Raw genomic sequence first — 12,652 nt, 5'->3', positions numbered from 1 at the left:
ATCAGTGTAGGCTCACTGCCAAGTTTGTGAGCCGCTGCCTGCTTCAAAATGGAGGCAGGAAGGTATCCATTTTCATCAAGAGGATGAGCCGTTCAGTCTTTCCAACCATCTGGAGAGGAACTTTTAGAGCAAAGGAAAATGGGAATTAAAAAAGAAGAAGAAAAGATTATATTTAGCAGAAAAGGCAAGGGAGAGAACCAATTAAAGTTAAACTATACCTTATGAATTTATGCTTTGCTGTGATGCTGTCCTGCTTCAAGGACACATAAACAAGAAAACATGAGGGCTATTTTTATAAGGCTCTGGCTCCCCAAGTCTCATGAGGGTTCATAAACGAATGTTAAATAAATTAAGTTTTTGGCACACTTTTAAAGTTTATTGTACACATAAATATAATAAGCACTTGAAAAAAGAGGGAGAGCCCCTCTTCCTGTGTACACACTGGTTGTTGGTGGTCCTTCTGTTGATCCAGGCTCTTAATGGCCTTTTTTCATGCATCTCTGCAGACACTGTGTGCATGAAATAGTTCAACATATATATATATATATATATATATATATATATATATCACTCATTCCTAGTTCATGTTCATTCTCTCTCCCTCCTTCTCCACCCTCTCCCTCCCTCCTTTCCTCTTTTCCTCCTTTTGCCTACCTCTTCCCTCCCTCCTGCCTTGCAAGTGAAATTTTTAATTGAAAGGTAGAGGTTTGGTCTATCTTTAGGAGAGACTGTGTGCAGGACTTTCTGTGTTGCTTCTAACATGCTCGTGGGCCATCTGTGTTTTAAAGCAAAAGGAATCTGTAGACGGGGGCTACTCCGGCCTGCAGAGTGTATTTGCCACTAGACATGTTTTGCAATGTTCTCGCCTGGACTGGAAAATCTCATGCCTGATGATTTTATGTTAACACAAATATACAGAACTTTTTTTCCTGCTATATCCAAAGGAGGCAGTGCTTCTCGGGTTGGATCAGGTTTAGACTCTTACAGCTTCCAAATTTTATGTTTTGTGCCAGCTTCTCATCAAATCATAGATGTAGAGATACTTGGATCCATGTAGACAGTCAAACTCATGTGGTCCTCTTCTCCCCAGGTCTATGCTCCTTCAGCAAGCACTGCCGACTACAATAGGGATTCGCCAGGCTATCCTTCCTCCAAACCAGCGGCCAGCACTTTCCCTAGCTCCTTCTTCATGCAAGGTAAGGTCCTTCTTTGCCCGCCGGAAAATCCATAAGCCATTAGTGTTATACACAGGGCAGAAGAAATGAAATCATAGACAAGGGTGTTTGGGGATGGGGATAGAGGTGTTTCCTCTCTTAGGAATTGAATTCCATACCTAATTAAGTCAAAGTTACCGAGAACGGTTTTTCTTTTACATTAAAGTCCTTTGACCTCTAATGGGTTAAAAATAAATTGCTTTGTCCCACATAAAACAAATGCCTTGCTGGTCTTTCAAGATTGTTGGACTTCAGTGTCTCTGCCATCTCTCAAACGTATGTGTGTTTAGGCACATCTCAGCCAGCTCAGGGTATGTTTTGGAGATCTTGTACTTAGCCAAGAGGAAAATGATTCCCCTTGGGCCCAACCATCTATAAATGTTTTTAACCACTTACTAATGTATAAGTGAGAATAAAGGTTCCATTTAAAGATAAGTGACCCATTGAAACATGGGATGTTATACAATGTGACTTACTAATTTATTTAAGGTAAAAGAGAATTTTGAATTCCACGCACAAGGAATACATGGCAGGGACATTTTCGCTTCACTGTGGATAATGACTAAGTGTTCTTTTAATTATCCACTGTATTTAATTTAAAAAAAAAACCAAATAGTTATTTATTCCCAGAGCTTATACTGTTGCCTCTGGTCACTCTGCTCCTTCCTACTAGTTGGAAAAGATTGGGATCATCAAAATGACACCAGCTACTTCATAAATGGTCTCTTAAGAGGAAGGAGCCATGGATTCCATCCTTGTCATATCTAAGATGCTTAAAACTATGGCAGTCTTAGTCCCAAGATACCCTGAGTTTAGAGGTGTGATTTTCTAAACTCCTAAAATACACAACTCTAACTCCTTCTGCCCGGATGTGTGGACCTTACTTGGGTATACGTTGACACAGTAAAGGGACACTGCTCTACACACACTGACACGTGGGAGCGATAACACACTTGGGGCAGTAATACCAAGGGATCGAGCGGTCTGGTGCCTCACTAAGATTGCAGAGGGCACACTTGAAACTACTGAGATGATCTTTCCCTTCCATGTTAGCTCCTTCAGATTGCTGGTTTGCATGTGAAGTTCTCCAGAAAGTCTATAAAACAGAATGCAGCGGGTCCCTTGCGGTCAGGGAGAATGTGTTCCACACGTTACTGAGCTCATGGTTTCCTCTGTCTTTGTGACCTGACCTAGGTGTAACTCTCAAAGGGTCAGTGGCTAATCACTTGAGTACATTCTGTGCCATGACAATGGGTGTACTGCCTTCAGCTACAAACCATGGGAGAAAATGTCCTACACATGCTGCCAACTCAAGGACTTTTTATGTCAAAAAATCAGGTTTTCATTAAGAAAATAGACTATGTGTGTGAGAAACGGGTTGCCTTGAATGGTGCACATAGCAAAGAGGCCAGGTAGATTAAAGCAGTAAGTTCCTTTCCACAGCACACCCCATAAACTATGGGGAACAGATTTGTTTTTCTGCATATGAATACTCAAAAAAATCTTCAGTTGACATTTATGATGAGCACAATTAATTTGCACACATCTAATTCTATTCTTTCAAAACAACATTATGCCAAGATCATGGGATGTGATAAATATTAATTTACTCTGAAAAGCATAATTTATGTAAAATACATATTTTTATAAGTCTGCGTGGAGTAGCGTACGCTGTGTTAACAATCCTAAGTGTACTGCCACACCATGCATCGCGCTGTCAGAATATTTCAGGAAAACGCTTATTCAGTGATATGTATTCCTAATTCATTTGTCAGATGTGCACTCAGTTCAAAGTCTTAGTGGTCTTGAACTTCATATATAAGTTTAAGGTGACATTTAATCTTCAGTATTACATTCAAAAATCTGAAGTTTATGCAATGTTAACTTTTGGTTGGGAGAGATGGCTTGTTGCTGGATGAGATGGGACCTGAGTTTGGATCCTTAACGCCCATATAGATGGCAGATGCCTCTGACTTATATTTTTGCACTTGCACATGACTGCATACACATGAACACATCCACACACATACACACACACCCTCCAAAAACAGTTCACTTTTTGAAAACACCGAGTTCCCGAACATGGTGATCACAGAAATAGTGGCTTGATGTTTCTGTCTCACTCACATCAGTCCCTCTGGGTTAGGGTTAGGTACAAGGTGATCCTATCAGGGTTTGGACGAATATGCAGTTGTGCAGACGCATAATGGTGGGGGGTGGGGGAGATTGCCATGGCATATTTTAAACCTACCATTGTAATCTCTTATTTTCACCTTCACTTTTCATCTTTTGGTTACCTGCCCACAGCTGTCAAACTTGCAGATACAAGTTTGCTTACATGGTTCTTAAAGGTGGAAATCGACCATCTCTTCCTTTGTGCTCTGCAACGGAACAGAGTCGTTCTGAAATTCTAACTTCAGAGTTTAAATATTCAGTGAAAAAAAAACAACACAACTTCATGAAATAAAATATCAGATGAAAATTGCCTGGTGTAAAAAGACTGTGGTTACGTACATGTTATTGTCAAAATGAGTTTGTTTTCAGCAAGGCATACCTGTATTCCTTCAGCATGAACTGGTGTCTTGGTAGAGATCCAGTTCTTAATCATTTCTGTTCAGCTTCTGAGGAAAGGGGAAGGTTGGGTGGATTAGCAGTGATTCAGGCTGTTTCTTTCCCTTACATTTGTTTGAGAAATCAAAATGAAACAATTGCAATCTATATAACCACAGGACCAGGCAGCGGGGAGCAATCATTAAGCTTGCCTCTCTTCTATTAATATGGAAGATTACCTGCACACTAGAAGAGACTTTAAGATGATATCTCTATATGATTTTTAAACTCCTTTACCTCATCTGTTTATGAAATCCAGAGTCTGTTCATTTTCTTTGTGTGATAACATCTATATTAAGGCATGCATATACTCACATTGCTCCTGAAGATTTAAGATAGCTACATACATACATACAAAATTCCAAAATGACCTAGGACTGAAAAATATCTCCCCCACTGACTGTAAGATAATTCCAACATTAATTCTCCATGTTGCGCATGGCACAGAAATGAAATCCAGCCTTCTAAATCTGGGTTGTTCTTTTCCAGTAGTCATTGCAGTGTAGTCTCTTAAAATTGGTAGCCCTGCCAACTCTGTCATGTCTCAACTATTTTATTTTCACCTCCAAGTTTGGGAACAATTTAACTTTTTAGATGACTTTCATAAAAGCAGTGGTCAGGGATTTCTTCCAGCATGAAACACCTTGCTGACGTGATACAATTCTCACAGAACCATGTTCTGTTCTTTTCCAGTTGAATTTTTACTGAGAATACTAACTTAAATGTTTCTGCTTGTTTGACAATATAAAAAGTCACTGGGGAGGGGGAGCGACAAATAGTGATGACTATCGTATGATGTCATCAGAAAAGCAAGACAAAGATGAATACACAACAGGAGGTTATTTTCAAGTATATGAAGAAACCCTATTCTAAAAGGCAAGGCTGAATGCCTCAGCAGAGCCATGGTTTTCTTTGTCCTTTCCAGATGGCCATCACAGCAGTGACCCTTGGAGCTCCTCCAGTGGAATGAATCAGCCTGGCTATGGAGGGATGCTGGGCAACTCCTCTCATATTCCGCAGTCTAGCAGCTACTGCAGCCTGCATCCCCATGAACGTTTGGTAAGGAAGGCTCGCGGGGATGGGGTGAACACCCGCCAGTTTCTGAGTCTCCTCTCTGTGTGTACGCCAGGACCGTGCAAAGATTCAAAAATAGCTCATGCCTCTTATTCTTAGAGTTTTATTGTTTCGGCGATCAAAGGCCCCACAGACGCGGATCACCTCTGTAAACCTTGTGGAGCTTCTTTGTCATTGTCCTTTGTTTATTGTATTTTGTTCTGTTTTCTTTATGGCGATGTCAGCTTCCTTTGGTTGATAAACACAATGTTTTTGAGTTCCGGGCTTTAGCAGTGGCAGCGCCTTGCCTTTTTTACTGTCTAAAATTCTGGAGAACGCTCGGCTAAGGGTGGGGTGGGAAAGATTTGAGATCACAGGGATTTCTATGTCAGTGTTGACCTTTTGTGACCTACTGTATGGAAAGGGTTTATGTTTTCTATGTAGTTTTGTTGGGAATAGGAAGCTGTGGAATTTTCACGTCCATTGGATTTATAATTTTAGTTCCACACAAGTGCCACGTGTGTTCTGTTTTGCTGAACAGCCCAGTGAAAGCCCCTGGCTTGTACAATATTAAGTCTTTCCTAAGTAAGGTTTTTCCACTCTTGCCATGTCTTCTGCTTTCTCACCTTTCTATAGTATAATTCCTTGTCCCCGAAGAATCAGCCACCTATCTCTAGGCATAAAATCTACCACAACCAAGAATCTACTTGTGTACTTAAACCTATTTTTAAGTAGAAGAAGAATGTCTAGATTATGAGTTGGGTGTGGGATGCAGGTCACATAAGACTTGAATTCATTGGTCATTAGAATACAATTAAAAAATAAAATTCCACAGCCTGGAAAGATGACTCAGTAGACAACAGTACGTGTAAGCATGAGAAATCCCCAGCACTCATATAAAAAGCTGGGTATGGCTGTGTGTGCCTGTAACCCCGGCGCTGGGGATGGAGGTAGGAAAGGGAGACGAATGATTCTTGCTGGCCAGCCCATCTGGTTGAAAAGGAGAGCCTTAGGGTCAGTGAGAAAACCCATCTCAGCGCAGTGAGGCAGAGCATGATAGAGAAAGCCATCCAAAACCCTGGTCTGGTCTCTTCATGTGCACACACAGTTGCATGTACCTGCATATCCATATGCTAGATACACGCGTACATGCATACACACACACACACACACACACACACTTCAAATCTCACAGATATGAAGGAAAGTCTATGGCCATGGTTATAACTATCGTCCTCTTCTTCCTGCTGTTTTTCCTCATTCCACATTTATTACTTTTTCTCTGTCCTGATCACGGAAATTCTTCATGGATTCCTGTGGTCTCTGCTCTCCTCTGTTCAATCACTGCATATATAGAAGAAATAGTGGGGCAGCTTTATATCCCTTTCTGATGGCCGAAAGATTCCAGATATAAAAGTTCTGATATCCTTGTAAATCCATTGTCAGTTTGTCCTAGAGCTCCAGACACCATGTGGTCCTGAGAAGTAGGTGGTAGTGATGGGAGTGGCCTGATTTTTACCTCCCCGATTTTAGCACATTTTCAGCAAATAGCAAATGATTGAGTTTCAAATTTCCTCTTTTCCCACCCCCTACATGGACACATTTGAGTGAAAGCTTAGAGAAATAAAAACTGTAATTATGATAGAATATCTTTTTGTAACATTTTTACTTATCCAACACCATTTCCTACTTTGCCTGGGATTCATAATCAAAACTAGGGAATTTATGATGACAAATTAATGTTTGGAGTACCATATTAAGTGTTAGAATTTCAGTCCTGTGAAGGTTTGTCCACATGTTATTTTTCTTTCCCCTAAAATTATTTCTTTTCTTATCATATTTTATAATTTTGCATTCTGATTTGATATTATCCCACTAAAGTTCACTGCATGAGGAAGGAGCCCCTAACTTATGCTCAGATGCACAAAAGGTATCATTTCAAACCAGAAACCAAGTACATTTTAGGATAAATTTTAATGAATCAAAACAGTATCATTGTCCAGAGAGAAAGCTCATTTTAAAGTAGTTTCTCAGTGGCTCACGTGAGAAACTGCGTTGATAAAGCATTGTGTCCATCACAGAACTCAGGTTCCCATTCCTAATATGACCAATTAGCAGATCTCAGAGAGTACAATTTTTGCTTTAAAGGGTAAATGAATAAGGTCTCTGGTAATGTATCCTAATGAGTTTTCCCACTGAGAGTGAAAGTATTGAATTATTACATCTAGTTATCATTGTAATTTCAGTATTTAGCCATATGACAATCTCTCTCTGAAGTGACTTTGAAGACTCTGACACTGATTGGGAATAATTTGAATATACAACAGCAGCCAGCATCTTTTATCTTGAAAATAGTGATGGTTCCCTACAGCTCCAATCTGTAGCATTTGGCTAACCTCATGCTGCAAGGGGCTAGCTCATGAGGAAGAGAGATTTCCCTGGATTATTTGGGGGTATAATTTGACCACTACCATATTATCTCTAAAGGTAAAATGTTTTGGAAACATCATTAGCCCTGTGATAATAGACTGTATAATTAGGAAGTTTCAGCTCCATGCATTTCACCTGCAACTGTCAAGCTACCAATTTGAAATTTTTAAATCCCCTGTACAGTGTTGTCTTTTATAACTGAATCCCCTAGCTCATGACTGCGTGGTGCAGATACATACACAGAACCATTCTCATGAATGGAGTTTCTAGTTAAGTTTTGGAATGGGTCTTTATAGAAAATTGAAGTTTGGATGATTTGGCAAAGATGTTTGAAAACAGGATAGTGTTTTCATTGCCTCATGTGATTAACACATAACTTTAGCAGTGTTCTGAGGAAAAGTGAAATTTTAACATTAAGAAAGTTCCTTTGTCTTTTATTTCTGTGCATCAGTAATTTGCAACTGGTATCAGGAACCATTGGACAATGCATAAGAAATATGTTTGTGTTTACAAATAGGATACAGATGCTACCGTGGTCTAGTGGGTAGAGGCCAGAGATGCTGGTGACCATACACATAGTAAAGTCCTATGACAATGAAATATCTGTCACAAAAGGCCACGAGTGCCAAGACTATGAACCCCTAACTTGGCCTATAGCATTATTTCATTCTTAGTGTCTTAGAATTCAAATTCTTACCAATTTGAAGATATTTGAATTTTCAAATCACCAACACACACGTCACTAACAGACATCACCGATGTGAATGTTTGTAACACTTGCATGATTAATAGATTCTAAATTGAAGCAAAAAAAAATTAACAGCTTGGGCATGGAAAGCCTTGACACTTTATAGTAAGCAGCGTGGACAGTAATAGCTAGAGAGAGAGATCATGAAAATCTCTGATAGTTGGTCCTTATATCTCTAAAAGAGACATCCATCACTCATGTTCTCTGTGCTGTATTTATTACTTCTCTGAGTAACGTTACTTCTCATTGAAAAGTAATCTAGTTATAAATCTCATTAATTTGTTTCAACATCTAGTTTTCTATGTGTCTCTAAAAAATAACTGCTTTAGTGTGCATTACATTGGTTTCCCCATAAAACTGTGGGGATTTTTTCTTCCTGTTCTCTGCACTTAGCCCATGTGTCATGTCCTAAATTAGCCTCCCTTTGCCACTAAGTTAGGAGGGTCCAGAGAGTCTCAGTCATAACTTTCTTTTTTCCCTGTCACATCATCTAATTGTGATAATCTTTTTATCATATTTTGCATTTTCCGAAATCTTCTTTTTTTATTTCTGCAAAGCTCAGCAAGCAATACCACTCCATAAAAGTATAGTCCTGCCATCTTTCTCTCTTTGAATTCTTTCCCACATGGTCTTTTTTTTTCTCTCTCTGCTTCTATAATAATCTTTTTTCTCCAGAGCATAACTAACTGTGTCCCAACTTTTCTAAGTTTGGTTTTCCAAGTCCTGTGTCCTATCTAGTCTTTCTTAATATTTATGCTATAGAGTAGCCCCACTCTGTTATTCTTTTTTAAAATTATTTATTTGTTTGTTTGTTTGCTTATTTATTTATTTATACAGTATCCTGCTTGTAGGCCAGAAGAGGGCGCCCGATCTCATTATAGATAGTTGTGAGCCACCACATGGTTGCTGGGAATTGAACTCAGGACCTTTAGGAAGAGCAGTCAGTGTAACCGCTGAGCCATCTCTCCAGCCCCACTCCGTTATTCTTTAGAGAACATTGTATGGGCAACTTAGGAGATTCAAATCCCAAGTATAAATGAGTTTTAACAAGAGGCCTAGAGGCAAGTATGTGCATTACCTCTACCTTCTCATTGACATCTTCTATGTCTATCCATCTCACTACATGAAGGTGGTATTTTCAAAGACATCCATGTGTCGTTGGCAGACCCAGCTCTGAAATGCAGATGTGTGGCCTGGACTCTTTGGTAGCCTCTCAAATTAAGTCATACTTGAGTCCACTGTCCATTAATATGTACTGTCGTATGTTTACTACTTAGCCACTGGCATGTGGAGGCATAAGCTCCACCCCGTCCCCTTAAGGGAGTTTACAGTATTATGGGAGTGCACTTAAACAGCAAGCAATGAATGGCATGTGAATGAGTGTGCCCTGGTCTAGTTCAGAATGCAGGTTGATCTCATGAGACAGTGATAAGCAAAGAGAGGGTCTTCTAGGGGACCAGAACTCCCCAAGGCCATTGGCCAGTACCAAGAAACCACTTCCCTTCCTCTGAACAAATGCCTGGGTTTTAGTACTTCCTGGTGTTTGCAGTACCTAGTAGCTCTATTTTAAAACTAATTTTAAAAGCATCTCTAGTCATGAGACAATAATGATCCATTGCCCAGTCTCTATTTTTAAATTAAGTAATTAAATGCAACTGCAATATTGATATAATATGAACTCGTAGACTATTAATTGTTTACATGCCAGGAAAATTTTTATCTTTAGATGTTTTTTGTTAACATATCTATAGCACATTCAGATGCTTATAAAACAAAAATGGGAGCAATTTTCAACAACTGGGATTTCTGTTTGTTTGTTTGTTTGTTTGTTTGTTTGTGGGAAATGAGCTTGAGGTGTCCTTGTAAATACACATGTTCCTTTAAGGATGGGTATAGCCCAACTCATGTTCCACCCTAAATCATTTGAACAACTGGCTTAGCCATTGAATTTGAGACCAGGCGACCCGTCAAAGATGCTCTTACCTTCTAGTCAGCTAAGTTGGATCTGAAGCATGCAAAGAAAGAACTCGGAGTAAAATAAAGCATAGGCAAGCCTCTGAGTCCTGAGTCAAGTCATCAAAGCCGCTTGCGAGCTTTCCTACACTCATACCTCAGAGAGAATTTGCATTCAGTTCTTTGAAAACTTTTTAATTTCCTACCTTGTTCTTGATGCTGAGATCCATTCAGCAAGGTGACCCAACTGGAGAAGAAGAAGGTTCCTATAATTTGACCATGTAGTGGTAAGAGGCTGGGGTCCAATGTAGCATGAACCCTGGAGAGCTGTGTGTTGTATTCATTATGTAGTACAATCTTTCTCACTTGTCCCGTAGGCCACAAAGGAGTAACAGAAATAGTTGTGTATGTTTCTGAAGTGTATGGGATGATATTTTTTTAAAACCAATGATTTGGAGATTTGGAGTTTTTTTTTTTTTTTTTTTAATCTTTTCTTAGTGCCCTAGGTCGATAGAGTATTCTTTGACATTTGATGTAACCACAAATCCACCTTGGAGCTCTGTGTATTTGGTCATTTAGAAATAAAAGCAGGTAGAAAGAAGCAGGATGTTTGCTTGACTGGGCTGAGATGCCGAGAGGCTGCAGTCCAATGAGTTTGGAAGACGCATCAGGATGCCAAGCATGCCATGATTGATGTCTCCTCCTTTCTGCCCCTGCCCAGAGCTACCCATCCCACTCCTCAGCAGACATCAGCTCCAGTCTTCCTCCGATGTCCACGTTCCATCGCAGTGGCACAAACCACTACAGCACCTCGTCCTGCACACCTCCTGCCAACGGGACAGACAGTATAATGGGTGAGTGACGCCCATGCCAGCCCAGGTGCCAGTGCTCCGTGACAGGGTTTAATAATAAAGGGCTCTCTTTCTCTCCTCGGAAGGGACTTACAGGCAGGCAATACATGTTTGCATATCGCTGAGCGAACACATGAATGTATTGAATAGGAATAATCACTGACTTGCCGATAGTCACTCTTGTTTTTTTCGGTGACAGGAAACTGAAACTTGGCTTTGTTGTCCATTATGAGTCATTAAGTTAAATAAAGGTTTAAGTAAATGCAGATTCTATTGCATCTCACATTTTCAAACACAGGAGGAAGTTAATTGTTCTTAAGGTTATTCATAGAAGACCAGTGAGATAAGAGAATGGATGTCATTTAATAGCAGCCGGAGATTGACCGTTAGCTGAGGTCTCCGTCATTATGTGTCACTGTCTTCCAAAGATTTGTTTATATGAAATTTTCTATTAAAAGTCCGTTTAATAACTAGATGACTATAACCTTCAGAGAATGTAGCATTATGAAGGCCTTGAAGAGAAATAGTACTTGTTCACATCGGAAAAATCACTGGGTAACAGTGGACCAGAAATTATTTCCTGTGGGCTTTGTAATAAGTTTAGGCTCAGGAAGATTGTGGCTGCCAAAGGCATCATGCACTCAAGTCCTCTGATGTCTGCTGTGGTCCGTTAGTGCTGATGGATCTCTGCCAGTACTGTTTTCCCGAGGGACGAGCTAGGCAGGGTGTTCGACTACTCCTAAAGACAAGACACTGGTTGGTGAAGAGCAGCCTCTTACCTGTGGCTCAGTCTTGACAGGCCTCCTATTCTGATGCATAGCACATCTAAACACTCCAGGCTCTTCAGAAAACCCAAGACTTCGCTGGTCACAGCCCACTCTAGTCCACTTGTCACCACCCTTGACAGGTGCTTTAGATAGTTGTTGTGTGGCCAGATGCCTCACAGAAGCAGTTCAAGAGAGGAGAGTTGCATCTGGGCTCATGGTTTGAAAACACACAGTCTAGAATGACCTAGGGCTTTGCTTTGGTAGGTAGAACTTGTGGTGTAGATTATTACATCTCAGAAAACAGGGGTGAGAGCAGAAACAGGGCCAGGCTGTCCCATTGTGGTGTGCCCACAGTTGCCTGTGTCTGCCAGCCAGGTCCCATGTCTCACAGTTTCCACAATCTTCCAAAACAACACCGCCAGCTAGGAACAAAGTGTTCGGATACATGAGCCTGTGGGGGACATTTCCCATCCAAACTGTAACAGCTGGGTCTTTGAGATCGCTCCCAGAGGGTCACTGGTGAAAAACTCAGGGTATGTTTTAGAGAAAACATCAGGCTGCGGTTTATTGCTTTAGTTTTTTTGTAATTTTTTTCTTTTCTTTTCTTCTTTGGAGATTGTGTGAATCGCTTATGTGGGATAGATTTTGGTGAGTGAGCTGGTATTAAAATGTGAAAATATAATTTCTGGCTAACTAATACCTTCGCTTGCTTATTTTGTAATTTATTTCACACTTGAGATGAGCCACCTAGTAGCCGTCTCCTATCACAACTCACAGAGAAGCAAATTTCGGAATGAGTTTCCATTTCTGGAACTTTCCATAGGAGAACTTTTACAAGTGTGTTGTAAGTCTGACCTTGTGGAGTTGTGGACAGAGGTCACACGGGGGAAGTTTTATTAGCTACCAGTGAAGTCTGGGCAGATTTGAAAAACAAGAAGAAAGAAAGAAAAGTGCAGAACTGAAAGACTGAGCTGCATTTCACTTCAGTGTGGTCTGGCAGATGGAAAGCCCCTTCTGCAGTCATGA

At 40.3% G+C, this 12,652-nt stretch overlaps 1 protein-coding gene across 18 annotated transcripts in view; it reads left to right on the top strand.

Moving 5' to 3' along the window:
- The window catches only part of Tcf4 (transcription factor 4), a 343,415-nt gene that overhangs the window by 286,607 nt on the left and 44,156 nt on the right, over window positions 1-12,652 (top strand). For all 18 annotated transcript variants that reach the window (XM_087895926.1, XM_087895929.1, XM_087895927.1 and 15 more), the window contains 3 exons: window positions 1,091-1,196; window positions 4,750-4,883; window positions 10,730-10,862. In XM_087895926.1, the coding sequence (XP_087752052.1) occupies window positions 1,091-1,196; window positions 4,750-4,883; window positions 10,730-10,862 (373 nt within the window). The remainder of the gene's footprint in view (window positions 1-1,090; window positions 1,197-4,749; window positions 4,884-10,729; window positions 10,863-12,652) is intronic.

Source organism: Myodes glareolus, chromosome 13 (assembly GCF_982192425.1).
Source record: "Myodes glareolus chromosome 13, mMyoGla1.1, whole genome shotgun sequence".
Lineage (NCBI taxonomy): Eukaryota > Metazoa > Chordata > Mammalia > Rodentia > Cricetidae > Myodes > Myodes glareolus.
This window is presented reverse-complemented; position numbering and strand designations above follow the sequence as displayed.